General features: G+C 40.3%; 2 protein-coding genes across 2 annotated transcripts in view; one reads left to right on the top strand and one right to left on the bottom strand.

Annotated features, from left to right (window-relative positions):
- Positions 1–25,567, top strand: part of LOC120571252 — a 25,584-nt gene extending 17 nt beyond the window's left edge. The window contains exons 1-4 of the mRNA XM_039820102.1: positions 1–42; positions 18,674–18,770; positions 19,006–19,045; positions 23,415–25,567. The exon at positions 1–42 is cut by the window's left edge and continues 17 nt beyond it. Of these exons, the coding sequence (XP_039676036.1) occupies positions 18,707–18,770; positions 19,006–19,045; positions 23,415–25,404 (2,094 nt within the window). The 5' untranslated portion in view covers positions 1–42; positions 18,674–18,706 and the 3' untranslated portion in view covers positions 25,405–25,567. The remainder of the gene's footprint in view (positions 43–18,673; positions 18,771–19,005; positions 19,046–23,414) is intronic.
- On the bottom strand, positions 9,681–10,091 carry LOC120571255 (28S ribosomal protein S28, mitochondrial-like; the record flags this gene model as incomplete). Its single annotated transcript, XM_039820109.1, has 1 exon — positions 9,681–10,091. A coding segment is annotated over one exon (411 nt), but the record flags the coding sequence as incomplete, so codon positions are not given.
- Positions 25,568–25,671: the final 104 nt, after the last annotated feature.

The raw sequence follows: 25,671 nt of genomic DNA, 5'->3' as shown, positions 1-25,671 counted from the left end.
ATTCTGGTTCTGACAGACACCACTTCCTACTTAACGTAACAGGTACCATTTCATGTGTTAACTTCTGCCACTGGTTTACTCAGATAGGTTTTGGCCACACCACTGACAAACATGGTGGAGTCGAATATTTGAAACATAAAAACAAAGTGTGTGAGTGAGTGTGCGTCGTATGTTTGTGTTATTTATCTTAGCTTTAGCATTGTTGTCTTTGTTTAGTTGTATGTCACATATTACGAAACTGTAGGCCTACTAGGTAACGGTACACTGTAAGCAGACTATAATGTGCGTAGCACACACATTAGCTAAGATACAGTTCTCTGTAAACTAAACACGTGCACTGCATGGTTCTCGAAGTTAAGCTCCACAGTCAGGCCCAAATCCTGCTTTTAACAGTAAGGTTATTATTATTTTTTGTTGCTAACAGTAACGTTAACGTTAGCTTATTACAACAAATTCACGTGACGTGTTTTAAGTGCTTTCAGTTAACGTTACTGTTGCTTCCCCTTGATATGGTTGTAGGCTACTATGGAGTCATGTTGTGCAACAGGACGCCGTAAAACGTGCCGTTATTTAAATATTAGAGACAAACAGCACTCATCGAACTGATTTAGATGTGACAGTTGTAATCTTACATCTCTGCAGCTGATTTCTTTCACCGCGTCGTTTCCTCTGCTTTCTTCTTTGACGCTCTTAGAAGATAATCCGCAATTGTTTTTGCACCGGGAAAAGTGAAAAGAAGAAACGCGTGACCCGGTCAGGGAAAACGCTGACCGCGGTTGAGTCTTTACTATAACAACAAAGTCTCAGAGCCCCTCCTCTTGGCATCTAAAGGTCCAGCAGGCTCCAGCCTCCACCTACAGGGAAGCCACACACATTACAGCAATCTAAACAGCAGGGCCGGTGTCAAATATTTCTCAGGCCCCAAGCACATCTGTTTATAAACCCCTCTCTGTGTATTATAGGTCAGTGTTTTAGTCAGTGAATTAAAATATGGCAGCCCATTTACTCAATTGAAAGTTGCTCATCCAGCATCTGCCCCTATCTTCACACAGTCTCTGTTATCTTACTGGAAGCCTTTCTGGGTAGCTGCTTTTCACAGGCAGGCTTTTGTTTGCTGTGGGTGATACAGGTATGCTTATCAGAATCAGTTTTATTGGCCAAGTATACTTACATACACAAGGAATTTGACTTCAGTAGGTGTTAATATACATTCAACAAATAAACATGTAGTAGTAAACATTCAGTAAACAAATAGTAATATAGACACATAGCCTACTGTACAATAGAGACAACAATATATATATATATATATATATATATATATATATATATATATATATATATATATATATATATGCACATATCAACATAATATACAAATAAGACAATATATCAAGACAAGTACCAGCCCGGTCTCATGGAAGTTCGTGTAAATGTGACATTATTTGAATCTATTGATACGTGTTCACGGAGACGTTTTTGTCGTTTTTTACGTGGTGGACAACACGAAAATGTGAACTAATGGGAAGCATATTTCATTATCACAGCACGAAATTGTAGGGAGTAATATAAAAAGCCGAAAATCCGCGTAGGGAGGTTGGTCGGGGTGGTGGATGGGTCAAACAACACAGGACTTTCACCCGGGCGAGCGGGGATCGCGTCCCATTTGCGGCGCTTTGTTTCCAGGGGATGGCGTTCCTGTGTGTGGCGTTTTGTCCCGCGTGTTACTGTGGCGCGTCTCCCGGCGTTTAAGGCGCCCTTTCCCCGGCGTTTAAGGCGCGTTTAAGGCACGTTTAAGGCACGTTTAAGGCACGTTTAAGGCGCGTTTAAGGCGCCCTTTCTCCGGCGTTTAAGGCGCCCTTTCTCCGGCGTTTAAGGCGCCCTTTCCCCGTAAGTTTTTTCCTAAACCCAACCTCCGCCATCCCGTTATTGTGGGGCGTCCCCAGCGGGCCGCCTCGCGGGCCGTCTCGCGGGCGCCTCCCGGCTTACGGAGCGTCCTTTTCGTCCGCCTCCCAGCTGGTCCCCAGCGGGCCGCCTCGCGGGCGCCTCCCGGCTTATGGAGCGACCTTTTCGGCTGCCTCCCGGCGTCCTTTCCCCGAGAAAATAATGTGACATTTACACGTAAAAAATAACGTGACAGTTACACGTAAAAAATAACGTGACAGTTACACGTAAAAAACGAGAAAAACGTCTCCGTGAACACGTATCAATAGATTAAGAATAACGTGTACATTTACACGAACTGCCGTGAGACCGGGTTGCAAGTACACATGGAGTGGGATGTAAAGTGAAAAAAAGTAATAGTGCAAAGTAGTGTGCAAGATGCATATTGGAATGGTAATGTGTAGAGAAGTGGGTGAATGGCCAAAGTGGGGATGATGACCCCACTTATCCGCAGTTCAGTAGAGTGATGGCAGTGGGAAAGAAGCTGTTATTATGTCTGGATGTTTTTGTGTGCAGGGATCTATAGCGCCTGCCAGAGGGGAGGAGGTTAAAGATAGTGTGTGCAGGATGTGTGGGGTCTTTGCTGATGGCAACTCAACAGCCTGTTCAGTTGGTCTAGTGGGTGATGTCAGCTCACTTGTGTATGGGGTGAAAAAACCTGGTAGAGCCCAGTAAATTGTTAATGATGGCACATTCTCCTTACATGTGTTCTGGAATCTATTCTGGTAAGCAGCAGAAGTAGCACTAGCCTGTCTGCTGTCTATTAATGTTTTTGAACAGTATTAGGTTTGGTGTTTTTTCTAAAAGGACTGACATTGGTTTCTACCTTTTACAGAATGCAGTCATTAATGAAAGGGCAACATTTTTCCCTGTACAGCTGGGTAAATTATTGTTAGCTAATGTTAGCTCAAATTAGCGATTATGCTAATGCTAGCATAGCGGCTAACACCAACTTTAGCCATGATAACTGACATAAAACTGGTTAGAAAAACAAACTGTCTTTTTTTCACTAATTCAAATAATTATCCTGACACCAATATGAAGCTGGGAAATGTATTGAAAGGACAACAATATTTTAATGTTTGCTGTGGTACACGGTTAGCTAGACATTAGTTAATCCTTGACTTCAGTAAGAACAAACTAACCTATAATGTTGATGCTAGCTAGTTAAGTTATAATATTGTTGATAGTAAGTTATAATACTGTTGATACTTGTCTCTGGCTTACTTGTACTAGAAGTTTAGGCTCATAGTAGTCTCACATTGCCAGACCTTCCTACACGGCGCTGTGGAGGAGGGTCTGGCTATGGGAGAAAATCGTGCTCTGTTTATTGGTATTTCTTTAAACCAATCACAAGCGTCATGACGCTATGTCATGACGCTATGTCATGACGCTATGTCATGACGCTATGCCCCTCTGCAAAATAGCGTCGGGAAGGAACTTGTTTGAATGAAACGTGTACATTCAAAAGTTGTTACAGTCATGCAACAGAAAACTCTGTCCCAGATTTACCCTGCAGAGATCTGAGGAGCAGTTAACCATAGTCCTTATAAATTGACTAGAGTTTAAAATGCCAACACAAAGAAAGAGGAAGGTGACGGACATTTGGCCAAAATGAAAGACATCCGGCGTAATTTCCAGCGGCACCTGAAGAATCACGTTTGGTGGAACATCATGGATATAGAGTAGGCTCTTAGCAGTTGGTAAGGCAAGCTTAAGTGTTTAATATGATCAGCAGTCCTCTCAAATCTACATTTGGCTAATAAACCTAATCTTTAAACAGTTTAGGTTGTAACTGACATTATGGCTATGTTTGTTGTTAAATGCAAGGTGCAAAAATAACTTTTTTATCCACCAGCCAAATTGCTATGATGTGTAAATTTGACCAGCCACTCAATTCTGTAATACAGGCACTGACTTCAGTAAAGATGCTTTATCTTATTTCATCAGTTGCATTGAAGAATATATGTATTCATAAATTAATTAATTTTTTGATATAGCTCCAGTTCATTTGGTTGTTGCTACCATAGCTGCAGCCAGCACGTTGTTTTTAGCATGTTTGCGTTTCATGTCTGGCAACCCCGGGTGTCAAAATGGGCAGTTGACAACAACACACAGGCCAAAATAAAAACAGACATTCCATCCCAGAATGGAAATTTCAAAGTAGAAAAGTAGAGAAGATAGTATTTCAACTTAGCATGTTTCCTTAGTATCAATGACATATTGTGGTCATTTTTTTATTAAATACAGTAAATATATTACATATTGGACCTTTAAGGATAATTCTGGAAGAGTTATTATCGTTCTGGCTCAAATACAAGGGCAAAAACTAATTCTGACTAATATATATGCACCTAATGCAGATGATCAGGTATTTTTTATAGATTTGGAAAATAAATTACAAGTTGTAGGGAACCACAATATTGTTCTAGGGGGCAATTTTAATTTATAAAGGATCCAGTTCTGGACTACAGTGGGGTTGCAGCAAGCAGGCCCCCCAGAGCCATAGCCGGCCCTCCCTATGAGCAAACTAAGCAGCTGCTTAGGGCCCCACCGTTACTAGGGGGCCCCCGAACTATGGTCCGACTCCGACTATAGACAACCATGACCTGTCTAACATTACCTGATTCTGACTGACCTGGCAACCCTATAAATGTTGGTAATGAAATGTTCGGTGTTGCTGATGGTGGTGACAAGCAAAGATCATGATGCTTGTTTGATCGAAAACTGGCAACAACAATGACGTCTCTTAAGCTACGTTCAAACTAAATAAAGCGATTCTGTGATTTTCTGCAGGGTTGTGCGGCGGTGGGAGTGTCACTTAACAAACGGCCCATTTCTGTGACGTCTTGTTATTTAACCCCCAATGTAGCACAAGTAAACTTTATATTTCACAATTACTGTTTTCCATCAGATCATTTGTAGATCTGGATGTTTCTGTCTGCACTTGAAGGCAGCTTTATGAGAGAGAGAAAGTGCTTTGTTGTTGCAGGAAACATTCAGCTATTACACAAACTCCCAGGTAGTTAAGTGCTTGTGTATTGTTGTTTTACTCTCATAGTGTTTTAAAACTTTCTTGTTGCAGCGATAAAGTTAGTGATGTTTATTGTACGGGATTTTCACACCACCTCAAAACACAAACAATTCTGATCGTCAGTTATTTTTCAGTTGTGAAAAATGTATCACTCCATGCTCTGAAGGGTTAAAATATGAACAGTATGAGATGGCAAAAACACTTGTAAGTGAACATTTCCCACTGCCTTTCTTCAAATAGTTTTGTGTGCAACTTCAACATAGCTAATTTTCCTCTTGCAAAAAAAAGTAAGTTTTATAATCACAATTCGCAGTGTTGGTTTATTGTACTTATTGATTAAAATGATGAAATGGAAGTTAGACTATATTGTTTTTTGTTTACTTTTTTTCTTATTTATTTTTTATTTATATTATTTGCTTATTTATTGTATTTATTCATTAATGCATTATATACATTGTTAATTGTTTTTGTTGTTTACTTTTTTTGGGTTTGAATGTTTACTTCAGGCTTGATCTAGTAAAGGAAAGGAGGCAGAAGAGAAGATCAGAGATGAGGGTGTAGAGAATGAGACAATACTTTCCTTCTTTCAATTAGATTTATGAATACATTTTACTTACATTATATTTGCACTTTTGGCTAATGCTTGTTCACTGAAGTTATAATTGTGTTGCAGTGTTTGTTGTATGAATTTTATTATTATCTTGATGTCATATAAGAGGAAAAAGACAAGGCTCACCTCTTTCTCCTTTGTTGTTTTAAGGGGGGAAACTAACTTCCAAGGTGTTATGGTAGGAGTGGTAGTAGTGCACAAACGTATGCTTTATGCGGATGATTATTACTTTTTGTGTCCGAACCTAGCAGATCAATACCCTGTCTATTTGGGATCATTAACTCTTTCTCGAAATTTTCAGATTATAGGGTAAATTGGATAAAATCTCTTGTGGTTGATAGATGGGCGACTCTCAATCTCTCAATAGCAGGGAATGTCAATGTTACAAAAATGTTTTTTGTTCCCAAGCTGAATTACCTTATCCAATCTCTTCCTCTGGAGGTTCCTCTGTCATATTTTAAATGGTTTGACAGGAAAACCAAGACATTTATATGGAATGGTAAAAAAAAAACATCTTAATTAGAGATGCACTGATTTCAACTTTCTAGGCCGATTCGGATTTCTGATTTCTCATTGAGTTTGAACTGCCAATACCGATTTTAGCCGATTCCGATTTCATATTTTCTAACCACTTTACAGCACACACAAATATTTATTTTCTATCTTTTCTTTAAAGGGGTGATAGAATGCAAAACCGATTTTACTCTGTCATAGTTGAATAACGACAGTTCGGTGGGTAAATAGGACATACATAGAAGCTCAAAATCTCATTGACACACCTTTACTATGAAAATCTCATATTTTGAAACTAGTGCTGAAAACGGGCGAATCTCAACAAAGCTGGAAGTTGACGTCAACCTCCCAAGACCTTTAACTTTGTCACGCCCATGGGTGTATTAAGAGAACAATCACGCCCCAACATTTACATAGGCTACACAACTGACCTGAGATCAGGTAGTCTTCATAGTCTGCTATTCCATTACAAAATTCACTTCTGAAACTTTTTATGCGAGAAATCAACTGCGTTAAGCTCAAATATGGGCCGCTTTACAAAAATGGATGGCTAATTGCAAATTTTGTCCGACTGTGTGTTGGAGTTCAGCGCCGGTGCTGCCTGGGTTGTTGCCTCGCCGCCTGGCCTGCCTTCCTTCACAGACCCCGTTTTAACATTTAACATCCATATGGGCTTATGGTGTTTATACATATGTTTGTTTGGTTGATTGTCTATTTTGTTATTAGTTTGTTGTATGTTCTTGAATATTGTAGTTACTGTGTCATCTTTTCTTGATTTTTGTTTAGGTGGGAGGTGATGACGAAGGGGGGCGAATTTTATGTTTTGTATTTTGTTTAAAAAAGAAATAAAAAATGTGTTAAAAATAAATTAGTATGTGAAATGGGCAGATGAACCTTGTTGATGAGGCGGACTGCACAAGTGGAAGAATCTGTTTTTATGGCGTGAGGTTTTGGTTATGATGGACCACAGCCTCCTGCCAGAGGCGAGGAATTTAAACAGTGTGTGTCCGGGGTGAGAAGACTCAGCTATGATTTTTCCTGCCCACCTCAACTTCCTGGAGGCATACAGGTCCTGGAGACACGAAAGATTGCAGCCAATCACCTTCTCAGCAGAGCGAATAATCCGCTGCAGTCTGCACTTGTCCTTAGCAGTGGCTGCAGCGTACCAGATGGTAATGGACAAATGAGGTTGGACTTAATGATGGCAGTGTAGAAGTGCACCATCATAGTCTTTGACAAGTTGAACTTTTTCAGCTGCAGCAGGAAGTACATCTTCTGATGGGTTTTTAATGTTCAGCTCCTACTTGAGGTCCTGGGAGATGATGGAACCCAGAAAGCAGAATGACTCCACAGCGTTGAGGGCAGAGGGGAAAGGACGCAGTCTTGAGAGGAACCGGTGCTGATGGTCAGAGAGACAGAGATGTGTTTCCCCAGCTTCATGCGCTGCTTCCGGTCAGACAGGAAGTCTGTGATCCACCTGCAGGTGAAGTCAGGCACATGAAGCTGGGAGAGCTTGTCCTATAGCAGAGAGGATGGTGTTGAAGGCAGAGCTGATGTCCACAAACAGGATCCTGGCGTAGGTTCCTGAGGAGTCCAGGTGACGGAGGATGAAATGAAGTGCCAACATGGTTCTTCATTTCATCCTGAGTCGTCTACAGACCTGTTGGCTCTATAGGCAAACTGCAGGGGGTCCAGGAGTGGTTCGGTGAGGGATTTACGGATCCAAAGATATAACCACAGAGGTCAGGGCAATGAATCTGCAATCATTCAGTCCTGTGATCCTTCTTCTTGGGGACAGGGATGACGGTGGAGGACTTGAAGCAGGCTGGTACATGGCATGTCTGTGGTGTTAAAGAGGTCTGTGAAGACAGCTGATCAGCGCAGTGCTTCATGGTGGAGGGAGAGACAGAGTATGGTCCGGCTTGCGTGGGGTTTGCTTTTTAAACAGCCGTTTAACATCTCTTTCCAGGATGGTGAGGGTCGTTTTAGTGGAGGGGGCGACGAGGGACACTGGGATGGGCAGTGATAAGTATGGGCTGAAATATGTGCCACCAGAAACTGAATTTGAATCATTTATATTTGAATTTGAATTGCTAAACTTGAATAATTGCATTGAAAAACTGAATTTGAATCACATAATTTGAAATTGTATTGTTTAATTTGAATCATTGCATTGAAAAATTGAATCTGAATAGTATAATTTGAAATTGAATTTATTCGTTTGTAACTGAAGTCCAATAAAATTTGATCTTCACTGAAAATTCAACTCTCTATATATCCTCACATTCAGTTCTCACTATTCAGATTCAGATCAGCAAATTCAATTTCAAGTTACTGAGATAGACATCCGGGTACTTGGAGGATGAAGGAAGAGCAATCGAGCGCAGATCGATAGGTAGAGTTCAGTGGCGCAGATACACAGGACTCCTCTTCAGCCAGTATACGTTTTGGAGCACAGCCTTGCCTTGACCCAGAGACTCATAGATAATATAATCTACCTGTTCACAATGTTCAAAATGTAATGCCTGGTGTTAGTAGGCCTAGGTTTATTAGTCACATTCTTCCACTTAAGTAAACTTAAAATGAACTATCGCTACTTACCTTAGCCTAGCCTACTGCATGCAAAATAGTGTGACTATCCATATTTGAAAATACATGTTAATTAATTTAAACATTTGAATTGCATTGGTTTCCTTTGTACATCAGCAAGCCTGCAATACAATGTGATGTAAGAGCCAGTCCCCTGAGTTTATACAAGATGTTTCCACATTAAAACGCAAAATAATGAAATTGTTGGGCAGTGGTGGCCTAAAGGTTAGAGAAGCGAGCTTGTGTCGGTTCAATCCCCAGGCCGACAGGATAAAAATCTGGGTGGGGAAAGTGAAAGAACAGCGTTTTGTCCCTCCCTCATTACCACCACTGAGGTGCCCTTGAACAAGGCCTTTAACCCCATCCGCTCCAGTGGAGCTGCTCAGTGGCCAGCAGATCAGACTGTGGTTGTACTGGGCAGCTTCCAGGTATGAATGTGGAACTGTGTGAATGTGACGGGTCGTCGTTGCAAATGAGAAGTTGTTCTCAATCGACTTACCTGGTTAAATAAAGGTTAAATAAAAATAGTAAATTATTATTTGAGTCTATTTTTAATCAACTCTAATATCTGATCGTGTGTCTCCTTCCTTAGAGCGTTTATATACATATTAAAGTTAGTTTTGTTTGTGATTTAAAAGTGTAGCTTTATTATCATGTGCAGTAACAAACAAAACAAAGAGACTAATTCATGTGTTTATAAAAAGAATATTTATTATAATCAGTTCACAGATCTGAGTCCAAACAGAAACTTCACCCTTCTGAACTAAGAGGTTCTGCTTCAAAGTGAAGTTTAAACAGACTGAAATGTCCAGGCTCACTCCTCCACTATCCATTCATTTATTTCTGCATGTAGTTATTTATTTAACGAGACTTAAAATCATGTTTCGTCGTCCACAGTCCGAGTCCCGCCAGACACCTTTAGGAAACCTCTGATTTAAACTTCAGCAGGCTGTGACAGTCCGCTTCGCTGAGTCCTGGTTCTAGTTCTCCCGGGCTTCCCTCCAGCCGTCCCAGCAGTACGGCCCGGGCCTCCAGCAGCGTGGTGTCGGTTTTGGCTTCCAGGAAGCGGGCAATGAGCTCCAGATCCTGCACCCGCAAACGGACTCTGCTGCCCCGTTTTAGCTTCTCTCCGTCCGCCGGCCGCCGGCAAACGCAGTGGGACTTCCAGCCGAAATCTACACACAAGCCGTCCTGGACTACGTGGAAGATCCTGCCGATCACCACTCTGTCTTTGGTCGGTCCGATCTGGATCATCGGGGACCGGCGCAGCAGCGAGACGAAGCGGTGTTCCTGCCCGGGGAAAGAGACGCTGCCACCGGCCATGGAACTCTCCACCTCTCGCTGCCGCCGGAGCTCAGATCGCAGGTCCAAGACGGCATATATATCATAAAACACATTCTCACCTGTGAACTGTTATCCCTTGCTGTTTGGTTTTTGTCATTTCTTTCGTTCCAACATCCAAAAACAGTTTGGCATCTTTAGTGCTATTCCTGCGCCACTGAACTCTACCTATCGATCTGCGCTCGATTGCTCTTCCTTCATCCTCCAAGTACCCGGATGTCTGTCTCAGTAACTTGAAATTGAATTTGCTGATCTGAACAGTGGCGGTTTCTCTAGGAGGCCAAAGGAAGCCTGGCCTCCCCATTAAAAATATAAAACATAATTTAAAATATAAAATTTTTTTTTAAATACAATTTAAAAAAAAATATTTTACAATAAATTTTATAATTTAAAATTACGTTTTATATTTTTAACCGTAGAAATTATAAATTTACGTTTGTGTTTTACTGATTTTGTAATTTCCCTTATCAAAACATTCCATTATCATTTTCTTCAGAGCGAAACAGCGCCCCTCTGTCACTGCGTGCATGGTGCAGTCTTGTCTGTGCTCTCTCTAGTGGCCAGTAAAATGCTACGAATGCTCAAAGGAGGCCAGCTTTTCCTGGCCTCCTTTAGAGAAAAAAAATAATGTTTTCAGCCAGATTGAGGCTAGGTTTGACCGAGCTCGACATTGAATGGTCAATTCATCACAAATAAAAAAACCAGGGAAGCCAGGTTGAACCTGGCTTCTCACCAATCACATGCCTCAGACAGATGCGTAACTATGGTAACAGTACAGCAGCGGTGCCGGCCGGTGTCAGCAGCGCTAACAGTTAGTTAACAGCAAGTTTACACAATGAATGGCACAAAAACGCTTTTTGATTTTCTTTATAGATTAACCACAAGCTAAAAAGCGTAAAAGACCGGAGGCAGAAAACTCAGCAACTGTAACTGAATGAAGTAGCGACCCTGCTAGCAACAGACGACGAGGGAGCTAATCTCGTAAATCAAGCTAGCAGCATCAGGGTAGCAGCAGAGGGAACATCAACGTCAACTCAGTGCTGCCAGCTTCGGGCTCACACTTTTCCTGGTACACGTTTTGGAGATGAGGATTTATTTTTAGTATTATGACTGCAACACAAGGTAATAATGCTGGTTTATTATTATTATGCTGCTGCCGTGCAGTAAATTGGCATGATTTATCAACTGTTCAGTAACAGTTCAACTGGAAGTTTATACGAATTATTGGAGATAATTGTGTTTTTACACTCGTGTAAAGCCTAGTGTACGTATTGACCAGAATGAGGTCATACCGATTTTTAATTATCCTACCGTATTGTTATAAAATTATTAGGCCCAGCTTAACACGCAGGCCCAATATCTTTATGCCTGTAATTTGCTATTGCTGTGCTACAAAAACTTAAAGTGATGGTTCGGAGTAATTTATCTTATGATTCCTTTGCATCATAGATTAACAAATTAGTAGTTAGCGTAGGTAGCGCTAGTAACGTAGCGAAGGCTGTTGATGACGTTTGTATCTCTTAAATGACCCACTAATTTATGCTCAAATCGATACTAAGCGTCTACACTGTCATATATAGGTTATGTTCACAAAAGCGCATAGATTGTAAGTTACACCGAAGAAGTTTATGAACACTTGCCTGCTCTAATCTGCTGCGCTGCTGCTGCTGCTGCTCCTACAGTTAGACGAGTGCTTAGGGCCGTCTATAAATTACTACACCAAAAAGAGTTACAACAAAAATATGTATTAATTTAATGAATAAAAAAGGTAATGTCTCCAAACTTACCTCAATTATTACTTGTCTCCTGCTGGTTGTATTACAGCACTTACTTTAAAAAATAAGTTAAAATAAAGAATTCTTGTTGCATCTCTTTTCGGTGTTGTAATTGTCCCTAAGCACTCGTCTCACAGCAGCAACAACAACAGCAGAGAGCAGAAGCCGGCAGGCAAGTGTTATTTACATAAACTTCTGGTGTACTTACAAACTTTCCAATCCATCGTTTTATGAGTGCATAACCTATATATACTAGTGTATACCTTTGGTATCATTTCGGGCATTATTAGTGGGGTCATTTAAGAGATACAAACGTGGGTCCGTTAGCCCCTGCGCTAAGCTATTCAGCTGATGACGCTACTCTACGCTAACTCGCCCAATGTTAGACCCAGGTGAAAAAAGCTTCTGGGGGGGTGTTTGGCTCGAGGTCATGGTGCAAAGAACCCTAGGGTGAATTACTCCGAACCATCACTTTAAGGCTGCATTTCTCTATTTCATTTCAGTGTTCAAATCAGTCAGGACTGACTGGCTTTGATGTGATTTAATATTATTCAGTGATGTGTTACCCTTGTGTTTTGTGGCTCAGTGAGCTTGCAGTAGGCATTTTCTGTACCATTGTCGTAGCCGTGTGTCTATATTCTGCGTTACCCGTGCCTAGTTTGTTCTGTCTTGGATTTTGGACTTTATTCATGTTTTAGTTTTTTCGCTTGTGGAGCATGTATCTGTGTTCCAGTTTTAGTACCGAAGCCATACTGTTTTGACACCACAAAGTGTCTTTGTTTTAATAAATAGAGATATTTTGTCTTCATCTTGACAGTATGGGTATGACAGAAATTTAACTTGGTTGAATAGCGATAACGGTCTATTATTTCCCGGTGTTTGGGGATCAGTAGCCCACGGCAGGCTAATTACGGTCTTGGATAGGCTATTTATATGAATTGAATCTCTATACAGTTCAATAAATTGTGATGGATGCAGTTTGGTGTGTGGTAGTTGACTGTGGCTGAAAACTTCACTCTGGAAAATTTGTCAGCACCCCCAATTTAAAATATGTTCCCGCGGCTCTGGTGCAAGCTGTTGCCGAGTTTGACACAACGCTAGCAGGGCGCCTAGCATCAGCTACAACATTTACGGGTGTGTCAAAGACAGTTCAGAATGACATAATAGAGAGCGCTGCTCATGTTATTCAGGAAGAAATAGATAAAGAAATAAACACAGCGTCATTCATAGCAGTGGAAGTGGATGACACCACAGACATATCATGCAAGTGCCAATTGACGGTCATTATCCGCTACGTAAATAAAAAGGGAATGATATGTGAGCGGTTTCTTGGTTTCTTTGACGTTAGCCTTGAACGAGATGCTGAAGCCATAACTGCTGTGGTGCGGGCACTTGCCAACTACAATCCTGAAACAAAGCTCATTTGTCAGACGATGGAGCAAGGATACATACTAAGCTCACTGGCTTCCTCGGTCAAATTTGCCACGCACCGCCACTGGATCTGAATCTGAATAGTGAGAACTGAATGTGAGGATATATAGAGAGCTGAATTTTCAGTGAAGATCAAATTTTATTGGACTTCAGTTACAAACGAATAAATTCAATTTCAAATTATACTATTCAGATTCAATTTTTCAATGCAATAATTCAAATTAAACAATACAATTTCAAATGATGTGATTCAAATGCAGTTTTTCAATGCAATTATTCAAGTTTAGCAATTCAAATTCAAATATAAATGATTCAAATTCAGTTTCTGGTGGCACATATTTCAGCCCATAGATAAGGCCCCAACACATACTGGGGTGGAGGTGTGGCAGGAGGACTGGCGCTAGTGAATAGAGTCACGGGGGATGGGTCCACTTCTTAGATGTCCTCACAACAGGTGACTGCATGATATGCATTGCTGACTTAGTGTAACAGTGATCCAAAATATTCTCCTCTCTGGTCCGACATTTAATAAACTGCAGTTGATAAAAAAAGTTTCCAGATCTGGAGAACATTAGATAGATAGATGCAACATTACATCATTACCATTACACCATCCACTGTTAGTGTAAAAACAGATACCTCCACCTTTCAATTTTCCGGAGCTCTCTGTGTCCACTCTAAACAGCTGGAAACCAGCCAGCTGTCGTGCCGAGTCCGGGATTAATTCTGCAGATGTAGAAAGCTCTCTGTTTTTCCTCAATAGTAGCTGAATTCCTCCAGTTTTTTGCACAGTGAATGCACGTTGGAAAGAAATATTCCAGGTAGTCGAGTGCAAAATTTCCGCCTGCGAAGACAAACGAGTGTATCGGCCCTTTTAACTCTTCTCCTTCGTCTTTTTGCCACTTAGAAGAGAAGCGTCTTTAGACTTAAGGTGTGCCCCAGAGTAGCACAGGAGGTCATTCCTACTGGTAGCCATCAAAGTTTTTAACTAATCCTCACTATAGTCACAGGCTGCTGTGGTCATTCTGGACTCACAATTACATTCTCTGTAACTCTGGCAAAGTGCAATTTTGTAGGCTACATGTATATCTATCTATGTATCTATCTGTCTATCTATCTATCTATCTATCTATCTATCTATCTATCTATCTATCTATCTATCTATCTATCTATCTATCTATCTATCTATATATAAGGAGGTGAATACTAAATTACACGAGTATTCCTTTGAAAAGCATGGAAAAGGTAAGTCCTGGTTGTGCATACACAGTAATGCATAATAAAACCTGTATGATTAACAAAAAAACCTGCAGTTTTGTTCTCTTTAATCTCTTCAACCCCACTCACACAACAATGGTCCTTGTTACAAATTAATTTTAAGTGGACATAAACCCACATATAGCAGGATTTCAAAATATGTGTAGTTAAAAACAACACATCTAAATATTTACATTTGATAGAATTTTTTCACTCACTAAAAATAGCTGCAATACAGTTCTAGTGCAATATAGCCTATGTAATCCTATCATACAGCAATTATAGTGTTTTTAAAGAGAGAAAGGTGGTTGCAAGGTTGAAACCAATGGCTTCAGTGAATAATCTGTATACGTACCTGTTGAGTATCTTGTTGTTTTACTTGATTTCCGTCTGGATATTTTGCTGAAGAATCTTCTGATGTTTGGCTCCACAGTCTCCGGCCAGGTTATGTCCTCTGCTCATACTTGAAAAAAACAGCTACTGCTCAAACCATATTGACACCAAAACAACTTCATGCACACTGAGGATTTTGCCCGTTGAGACAGCCCATTCTTTGCTGTTCTTAAAGCCACCTCTATTCTATCCTCCGTCCAGTTTCAGTTTTAAGTTCCTCTGTTGATCAAAATGTCTATTTTACCTGTCATGATACGCCATTACAGAGTAGAATTTCAGCAGTAATTCCAGTACCAAATTTAGGTTCAAACTATGGCGTATAAAATTAGACTTTTAAAGAATTAGTCATAGACAGGCTTCAGTGTGTGCGCAGCAGGGAAAGGAGTGATGGCTAATCAGGAGAAAAGAAGATTGGAGAGGATTAGCAGTGACCTGGAAACAGCCATGTGGTAACAGGCTGTACGCTTCCCAGAGTCAAACATGAAGCCGCTGGTACACAGGTTGATGTGTTGAGCAATGAGCATATGAGACAAATTGTCTGTCATGGTGGCTGTACGAGACTTTTGACTAGAAAAATAAGGCAGTGACATTTCAGGAGGTTATGTTATGAAGCTCTGAAGGCAGCAGGTTTTCAAATAAAGTATGAAGTCAGGGTTACTGGTCAATCTTTGTCAGACTACAAGTATTTAGATGCAATTCAGTGAGTGCAACAACTGATAAATGTGTGTGTGTGTGTGTGTGTGTGTGTGTGTGTGTGTGTGTGTGTGTGTGTGTGTGTGTGTGTGTGTGCGTGTGCGTGCGTGCATGCATGCGTGCAAAGATGTGAAGATTTGCTGGTATTATTAATTTATTTATTTATTGTTTAAATTATTTGGTGGTCTGGGCGTTTTGGTTGGACAAAACAAACATTGTAAAGGTGTCACTAATTTCTTGCGCATTAACACAGTTTTTATTATTTCTTTTATTATTGTAAAAGTCTGTTGCTCACAGGCTTTTATTTTGTAAAAGTCTGTGCTGACTGCTGCTTACAGGAACTGGAAAAGAAAAGAATTAAAACAAATCAACAAACATGGAGAAGGGTACGGAACTTTTACATGGCCATTTTCATTTTAAAGTTCTTCCAGACAGCGTAGTCAACAGAACCAAAGTTATTTGTAACCACTGCAAAGTTGAATTTTCTTATCACCGGAGTACCTCCAGTCTGAAATATCACCTAAATGAACTGATCATACTTACATACTTTACTCAAGAAAACAGTCTCAAACTGTCACCGTAATAAGTGCTCATATTATGCTAATTTTCAGGTTCATAATTGTATTTAGAGGTTGTACCAGAATTGGTTTGGTTTAATTTTCAAAAAACACCATATTTTTGTTGCACTGCACATTGCTGCAGCTCCTTTTTTCACTCTGTGTGTTGAGCTCTCTGTCTCTCAGAGTGAGGCATCTTACTTCTATTCCATCTTTGCTGGGAGTTGCACATGCACAGTACCTAGGTAAGGACTACTAGCTAATCAGAAGCAGAGTATAAGGCATATAAGATATTAAGAGAACTGGATACAGCATTCGGCGCGAAGCCCCATTCATTCCAATGAGAGTTGCTCAAAAGCATAAAGCAGTCATGGAGCTCGAAAAATACCCGGATGCGCTCTTTGTTTGAGTTGTCGTAGCAACACTTCTTTACAACAATTATTACATGTGTTACAAAGTGACGCATGTTTGTCACGGAAGTAAAGGCTGGACTACAATAGAGCTGTTTGGAGCAGTTTGTGAGCAGTGTTTTCTGTTGGAGATGGTAAGTCCCTTTGCGGTGGACTTTGGGCTTTTTCACTTTATAAACCTACAATATGCCCTGAAAATATTGTCCTTTTATCTCGCTATATTGTCCTTTTATCTCCCTTGGCCAGGGACCACAGATGTAAATTAGCTGTATAGCTAACTCTGGTACAGGGCCTGAACTGTGCATGGTCCCTGACAAATAAACTAATTAAATAAATAAATAAATAAAATAAAAGATATATAACACTATAAAGGAAAGGGGGAAAGCCAAAAAGCATAGTATGAGCACATTAAGTAAAGGATCCGAATACATTCTCCAATACTGCCTGGATGTAGCATAGAGTTTTCTTTAGACCTCATTAGTGGGCGATAGAAACCATATGCAATATAAACGATACAAAATTGACCTACGATTTTTAATTATATTGCATAGCCACGAGCTGCAACCGGCTGCAACGCATCATCGTCATCTTGAGTAAACATGGCTGAAAGCAAAATGGAGGAGCTGGTGAAAAAGGCCGGTGCAACATCCATTATTTGGACTTGGTTCGGATTTAAGTCGTCTGACGAGCAGCAGCAACCTGTTCTCTGTATAGTGTGTGGGGCAACAGTTCCGGCTAAGAAAGGTAACACAACTAATCTGTTTTACCACCTCAAAACGAAACATGTCACTGAATACCAGTATTGCCAGGCAATGCAGCCAACCCCAAAATCCAGTCCAAAGAACGCAGGACAGAAAAAACAGGAACAGGAATCCAACAGTGTGGTAAAACCACTACCGCTTTTGTCCAAAGGGGCCGCTAGAATTAACACAAACTGAAAGTTAGTTATAGCCACTTAAACCATGTATCCAGCTAAATTATATAGCTCACATTACTGTATTGTGTGAACAGTTAACTTCATTTAATATTGTATGTGGCATTTTCTTTTGAGGGGTGCAAATGTTCCACCAAAACAAGTTCTTTCCTGAGACCATTTTATAGATCCACTGTGCTTGTGACAGGAGATTAGCACTGCCTATGACAATTATGTGGTTTAAAGAAATGCAAACAACCCAGACCGTTTTTTCTCCTATCCAGGAGTGTATGAGTGGAGGGGCCAGCCCTATCTCCACAGAGTTAGTTAGATAGGGCTGGCAATGCGAGACTATCGTCAGTTAACCTGATATTGTTGGAGCGTGAACAGGAAGAAGAGTAAGGCTTGGTGCTATGGCCTAAACCTTTTTACTTTTAAGTCTTCTATATTATCTTATATTATCTATCTATTTATCAAGGTCCGGCTCTGGTTGTGCATACATTAGTAATTTAATTTAATTTAAGTGGACACAAACTCACAGATCACAAGATTTCAAAATATAGCCTATGTCAGCTGAACAACACATTTAAAATATATCCATTTGATTGATTTTTTTACTCACTGAAATAGCTGCAATAAGGTGTTGGTTCATCATATTTATGTGTAATTGAAATTAAAAAGTGTTTTCTTAAAAGGGATATGGTAAGTCCTTAAGCTAATTTTTCTAGCACCATCTCTTGTGCTGGACACACCATAGATACTTCCTACAGCAAAACTCTGCATCACATGTTTTTGACTGTTTGCTTAAGAGTTTCTGAATTAAACATGCACAATGTAATGCATTTAAAATGTCCTGCAACAGATTATACTCTTATTAAGCTTATAGTGTTCTTTTTCTGTTGATGCTATCAGACCAGTCTTGATTCAATTCCATTTGCTTTTTGGGCAGATCTTTTTTGATGCTAGATCTGTCATTTTAATATTCAGTGACACACCTGCACTCACAGTCAAAATAGAAAGAAAGCATGCTAATATAAATGTTTTACACAATGAAGTAGACCTAAAGTGGAGCAGTCTGACAAACATGTTCCCAGCCTGCAGTTTGTAGCTGATGAACAGTGCAGTCATACATGTCATTTAGTCATTTTCATTCTTATCTAACCAAATTTGGAATGAGATATGACCTGAACTCCTCTGCCTGGTGAATTCACAGTGATCTTCACTCCAGCTGCTCTGCAGAGAAACCATGTTGAAACCCTGGGGAGTTTGTGTTATCGTTCAGCTGTCTTTGGCAGTAGGAATACATGCTGGTAAGATCATTACACTTTTTAATAAGCTTTAGTTTGAAAATATATGCTGCTGTTTTAATGTCTCTCCTTATGAGTGCCATGGTAACATATAAAGTGAGATGTAGACATACCACATTGGGCTAATTTCACCAACAACGCTTTAGTGAAGCATATTCGAGCAGAACTAATTGTTATTCTGATCAACAGACAAGAAGCATTTTACTGCCTGAAAACCAGCTTTTTTTTCTCATTACAGATATTAAGAGGACCTCCTTTGGCTCTAATCTAAGAAACAGGTGAGACACCACATGATGCAATAGACTGCTGCTTTTATGTGATAAAACCTGACATGATTATTTAAATTATCTCCATTGGGAAATAGCTGCAAAATTTAACATTGTGCAATGACTTTGATATAAATTGTCAATACTAATTTAACCCAAATGTAATAAAAATAGTTTTGATCAGTGACCATTAGCGTTACAGGGACACTATATCTTTGAAAAGCTTTATTAGGCACATATCAAATTGAATTGAATATTAGGGCCCTTTCCTTTGTATGTTGCTGAACTGCTACCTATTCATATAATTTGAGCCAGCCCAGATGGCAACTTCAGGCCTGAAAAGTAAAGCCAGTGCGGAAGTCCCTTAAAGCGTAACTCTCGCCAAAATGCACTAAGAACACTAAGAAGGCTCGACACAACATGAAACTTTGCTCGAAATATCACCAGGGGCTCTACACATGAACTCGAGCATTGAGAACATTGTTTGTGTACACAGAGTTTACTAAAAAGAAAGGTTTTGAGCAACTCACGTTAGCAGTTGTTGTTTACGCTATCCGCCATTTTCCCAGTCAAAAAAGGCAATCTCCGAATGCGAATGAACGGACTCCATATGAGGAAATGTCATTCTTATATGAGGCTCCTTTTTCAACTACAAGGTCAATATTGTTTTTCACCAATGACAAAACAACAAATTATCCAGGCATTTATATGAAACTAAGCTTTAGGAGCTTTCCATCTTTACTCTCCTCCCTCGACTATTTTTGACTGGCTCGATAGACGGTGACCGGAAGAACAACAGCTACAGTGAGTTGCTCAAAACCTGTCCTTTTAGTAAACTCTGTGTACACAAACAATGTTCTCAATGCTCAAGTTCATGTATAGAGCCCCTGGTGATACTTCAAGCAAAGTTTAATGTTGTGTCGAGCCTTCTTAATGTTTTAAAAATAGCTATTTTGAGGTTAACATAAAAGTGCCCCTAGGACTCCCATTCAAAAGGCCATTTGACCGAAAAACGAGGATACGGTAAATCTTAAAAGTGACGCTTCCGTCCTAAATATGCTTTTAAACGAAAGTGTGACTCGGGTACATTCACAAAAAGACCCTAGGTTGCATGTTGGCGAGAGTTACGCTTTAAACCTGCATTCTTCACTGGCTTCAAAAAGAAGTCTGTTTGCAGGGTTCTCAAGTTTTGTCAAAAGTTTGGAGTGAGATTACATGTGTTAGGGGAGGAGCCATCCCGATGTGTCTCATGGTGAATGTGTGAGACTTGAGACTTGATAACCTCCTGTTTGTATTGAAGTCTATGGAAAAAATTACCCTACTTCTCACTTGATTTATTACTTCGAATAGGAGTTTATGTTCTCAGTCATTATTTTCAAGTCTTCTTCAATACAGCATGTTGTTTATTTTGTAAATAATGATGTCATTTATTTTAAAATAGATAAAGCAGGGGATTCTTTAGGGCGTGGCTACTCACAGACCTGCCAATCATGACAGAGGCTTAGCAATGCTAACCATGGCACTGTGTACACGAAAATAGCCACTTGTTTGGATATGCATGTTCATCACAGTGTGTTTTCACGTCATCAAAGTTGATTAGAACAATTACACCTTAAAATGTCTTGGTCTGCGTTCTGTAGCACCTTGTCAAACAAAGCTAGTTAGCTAGCGCAAGTTTTAAGTCATCTCTGTCCAATATAATTCGTATAGTAAAAAAAATCAATACTATTCGAATGCTGAAATTACTATTCAAATGTGATTTTTTATATGAATAGGTTGGCTAACATTGGCTAATCTCCCTCTTCTCATGTCACGTTAGATGAACAATAAGTTACGGGAGTGAGAAACATAAGGCATTGTGAGCTAACGTTACGTACCAAGTAACGTTAGTACAGGGGGAGTGACAGGCTGGAAATTGGAAGAAGAATGGGATATAGTTTTAACATGACTTTAAAATCTACATCCACTGAGCCAAAATGCTTATGTTATCAATAGTTAGCTCGTTCTGGTTTTCTAACTGCATCACGAGTTATAGGAGCTTAGCTGGGAGCTTCATGGAGACAGCTAAAGTTTATGTTAGCTGCCCTACAGCTGTCAGAGTTAGCTTTGCCTCCTTTTATTACCTTCTAATAGCTGTATTCTCAGTAATGTGACAATCTGCAAGAAACAGGTTGCTTAACTCGTTTTGCCAGAACCTCCTCCAAAGCACGCTGGAGGAGAGTCTGGCTACTCCACATAGCATTCGGGGATTGGAGGAAAACGTGCTCTGGTTTATTGGAATTTCTTTAAACCAATCACAATCGTCTTGGGCGGTGCTAAGCACCAGAGAAAAGCAGTGCTGCTGCAAAATAGGCTTGGAAGGAACTTGTTTTGGTGGACGTGTAAAAGAAAACTCAGATTGGACAGATAGTCTAGCTAGCTGTCTGGATTTACCTTGCGAAGATCTGAGAAAAGGTTAACCATAGTCCTCATAAATTGACCAGAGTTTAAAATGCCAACATAAAGGAAGCCCAAGGCAACGGCTATCTGGCCTAAATGAGTGAAATCTGGCGGATTTTCCGGCGGCAACAGCGCAATCCCGGAAGTGGAACGTCAAGGATATAGACTACTTAGTTTATGACAAATCAGTTTTGGCTGTGCTTTCTAACATGATGTCCTTGTGTTAACCGAGCAACATTAGCCTTTACAACAGTAAAAAAACGTAGCTCCCCTTCAAGGCCAGGCTGATGTTGGAAGTCTCTCTAGTGGAAAGAACGTGTAACAACAACCACATGCTTATAGTGGCATTGACAATGCATAAGCCTGAGTAGTGTAGTACATATTTATAACAGGCTGCATTTGAGCATTAAATAGTCAAATATTATTTGAATATTTAAAAAAATAAATGAAATTCGAACACTATTATAGAAGAAGACTGACAGTTCTGGTCTGTAGCCTATACTGCCGTACAAACAGATGAATGGCGGCAGTGCCCAGAGATTCTTGTTTACCCGCTGGCAAAACGCCGCTGGATGACTTGCGTCAGACTTTTCCTCTTAGCGTCATTGAAACCATACATGACACTGACTTAGTCTTAGTCTCTTTTTTTCTTTCTTTTTTTTGATAATTTTTTGGGTATTTTTAGGCCTTTATTCATCAGGACAGCTAAAGACAGGAAAGGTGAGAGAGCGGGGGAATGGTGCCAAAATACCAAGATGTTGACAACCAAAATACAAACTCAGGCACCATTCATCTGCAGGTACGGCAGTACACAGAAAATTGGCTATCTTTTCCTCAAGTTACCAGCTAACGCTAGCTAGCTATCTTGCTACCAAACGCGGATAAAGACATTTTCAGAGACCAAAATGTTCCAATTAACTTTGATTAAGTAATAAACACACAGTGAGAGGGTAAAAGTTTAGGAAAAAAACACGGACAACACCCAAAACAAGTTCAAGGCGATTTAATGTACACAGTGCCGTGGTTAGCATTGCTAAGCCTTTATCCTGGGGCATGTTCAATCTCAAAACAGTGTGCACCGTTTTGCTACCGTTTCCGTGTTGAATGACATATTTCCTCGGGACAGTGTGAAACGGTGTGAAACGGTGTGCAATGGCGTGCAACGGCTTTGAGATATGTTGGTTGTGTCTCTCATTTATTGGCTGTGTCACAGATGATGTCTAATCAGCAGAGATCTGTATGTAAGATTGTGGTAATTAAAAGGCAGAACGCACCCCTGTTTCAGTTTAAAAAAACGTGTTGCTGGTTTTGTCAGGGCTGAAAGTTGCCCTGATTTACAGTTCGGGGTGTAGTCACACCTTAAAGCATCCCCTGATTTATCATCTATTTTAAAATAAATGGAACCATATTTACATAATGAACATCATGCTGTATTGAAGAAGACTTGAAACTAGTGAGCAAACATGAACTCGTAAGGAAAATGTTTACTGAGGTAATAAATCAAGTGAGAAACTAGGATCATTTTGTCATAAACTTCTACACAAACCAACTTCTTTTTGCAACCAGTGGAGTTGCCCCATGCTGATAGAATGCAGGTTTAAGGCACATCATGGCAAGCGTCTGGCAGGTGTCAGGCAGATATTAGGACATTGGCCAGTGAGCGGCACTGCAGGGGCAAGCCTGTTGAAGGTTTCAGGACAGTGGCAAGCAAGTGGCACTCACTTGGCACCAAAAGTGTGAAAGTGTACAAACTCTCATCAACACTATTAGCTCCAAATGACTAGCACTGAAAAATCTACACAATCAAACTAGATAATGTGCTTATTTTGATAAGCATATTACAATATTTCCTAAATTACCCGAGTTACACACTGCTATATTCAAGCAGTGTGAGTATTTGATCCACTGGCTCATTATTCAGCCATCACTTATCTATTTCCAGGGAATATCTTCAGAGGATTCCACCAAGGTTTGACCCACAACACCCTGATCCTGGAGATGCTGTAAAGTGGCTAACTGATTCTCACAGTGACACCAAGTCCAAAATAATAAGTGTAATCAATACAGGAGTAGATTTGTCGTTAACAGAACCTCTGAATTTGTCTATGTTAAAGACACAGTGTCAGAGAATCACTGATAGCTGGAATCCTGCTTTTCAACCATTGTGTTCCATTAATCAGACAGTGCCCTCTTGTGTTGGAGGTACTTGTCCCATTAAGGACGCCTTCCCAGTGTATTTGACTCAGGCCAACCGTTTTAAATTCAGCTATAATAACACATTTGAGACAAAAATGATGCTTAACCAACAACATATGGCCTTTAGGGAAGGAGGTCATACTAAACACAGCCACAAGACTATAGTTATAATGGAAGAGGACCCTGCAGTGATTGAGGCAGCCACCTACCTCTTTGAGAGGCATCCCAGTGTATCAACTTTGCTGAGGTACCAGAAAGGGGCACTACATACTCTCAGAGGAAGCCATTTTTTTTCTACTAGAAATCATGATGTCATACTGGTTGGCCATGGCAGTAATGGTACCAATGGAACAGTCCAGCTAGCTGGTTATGGCCCAGAGGAACTTGCCAAATTTGTGTCAACCTTAAAAACTGAAAGCATATTTGGTCATCTTGGCACCATCAGCCTCATCAGCTGCAATCTTGGAAATGACAATCAATTTATGTTGGAACTGCTACAAATTCTCCGGTCTCTCAGTGTGGAAACAAAGCTACACCTATACAACTCCTTCCTGTCTGTTAATTCTGACGGAAAGATACTGACTACGAAGGATGGAGTCTGGAGGTCCCATGACCACAGCGGAAGAGTCATTGCTGAACTGGACAAAAAAGGTGACCTGCTTACAAAAGTTGAACTTGGCTGTGCAGGGCCAATGTTTTCTGATTATAAAGGAAACGTTTTGTATCTGCAGACATTGGAGTGGCCAAGCCACCCTAAAATGTTTGTTCCAATGGAGCTGCGCAAAAAGTACCCTTCTATTGATTGCCTGGAGGGGCTCACTTGGAGCTTGTTCTTTGAGGAGACTGAAAGAAGGCGTGCTCCTAATTATGTCCCAGAAAAAAAAATCCTGAAAGCAATTTGGCTAACAGAGCCAGGACTAGAAGAAGACAACATTGCCTTTAGGCATATCAGTAACATTCAGGATCTACTTGTAGAGATACGATACAATGCCAAAGAGGAAATTGCTTCAGACCTTTACTATGTTCTCAATGAATGCATTTACAAAGTACATGGGAAAAATCTAAGTGTAAGTCTAGTGGGCAAGTTCATGAGTACTGACAATCAAGCTGAAATTGAAAATTTCCGTCAGAATTTCAATGACCAGGAGGGTGAGTCCTCCCTGCAGGAACTGAGACAGGGTCTCAAAGCATCACATTTCATTGACTTCTGTCGCCAGACATTCCAGTTCCAGCAGTGTAACTACAACTGTGAAAGATGGGGCCGTTACTTCATGGCTGCAGTATTTTCAGTATCTGTGTATAATTTCAGAACCTTCTCGCTTTTCCTCATGAGTGTCATAAGTTGTGAAGTAGGCCGCTCACGTGGGACTGACAGCCCCCTCTGCACAGCGTTTGTTGGAGTTGACCACCCCATGGTGACTAACCAACCCTGGCCTGAGCATCTGCGACGAGGATTCTATGGCTGCACTGCTGACAACTATGAAATGGCACCACGAAACATACAGATTTGGTTAGATGAAGTTGTTGCGAAGGAAAATGCCTTGTACATCAAATCGAAGCAGATGATGAATGCTGTTGACCATGACGAGCAAACAGAGCTGGCCATCTTTGGGAGGGTCAAAGTCATGAATACGTATGTGTTCTCATCTTATATAGAATTCTTCCGAGGTACACCTGAGGGAAAGAAACTCAAGAGAGGATGTACTACCTCTTTAGATGAGAATTTAAATCCATAATACTGTCATAATTTGTGATTACAGTAGTTCATCTCATTGTGTTTTCATTGCAGTTGGCTCTAGAATTCTATGCAAAAAAAGTCTGACACAGATGTTGTCTTTTTCCAGATAGTGATTTGATACTGCAATAAAGTGCTGCTTCAGCTTGCTGGCACAGCTACACATCAATGGAGCATAACTGTTTTAGATTTTTCTTTAATTTTCAAAATACACTACTAAAACTGTTTGAGATGCTTTTATTGCTTATAAAATCAATAAATGATTAAA

This window comes from Perca fluviatilis, chromosome 13, assembly GCF_010015445.1.
Source record: "Perca fluviatilis chromosome 13, GENO_Pfluv_1.0, whole genome shotgun sequence".
Classification (NCBI taxonomy): Eukaryota; Metazoa; Chordata; class Actinopteri; order Perciformes; family Percidae; genus Perca; species Perca fluviatilis.
The sequence above is the reverse complement of the archived record's forward strand: the minus strand, read 5'-3'. Positions and strand labels throughout refer to the sequence as shown.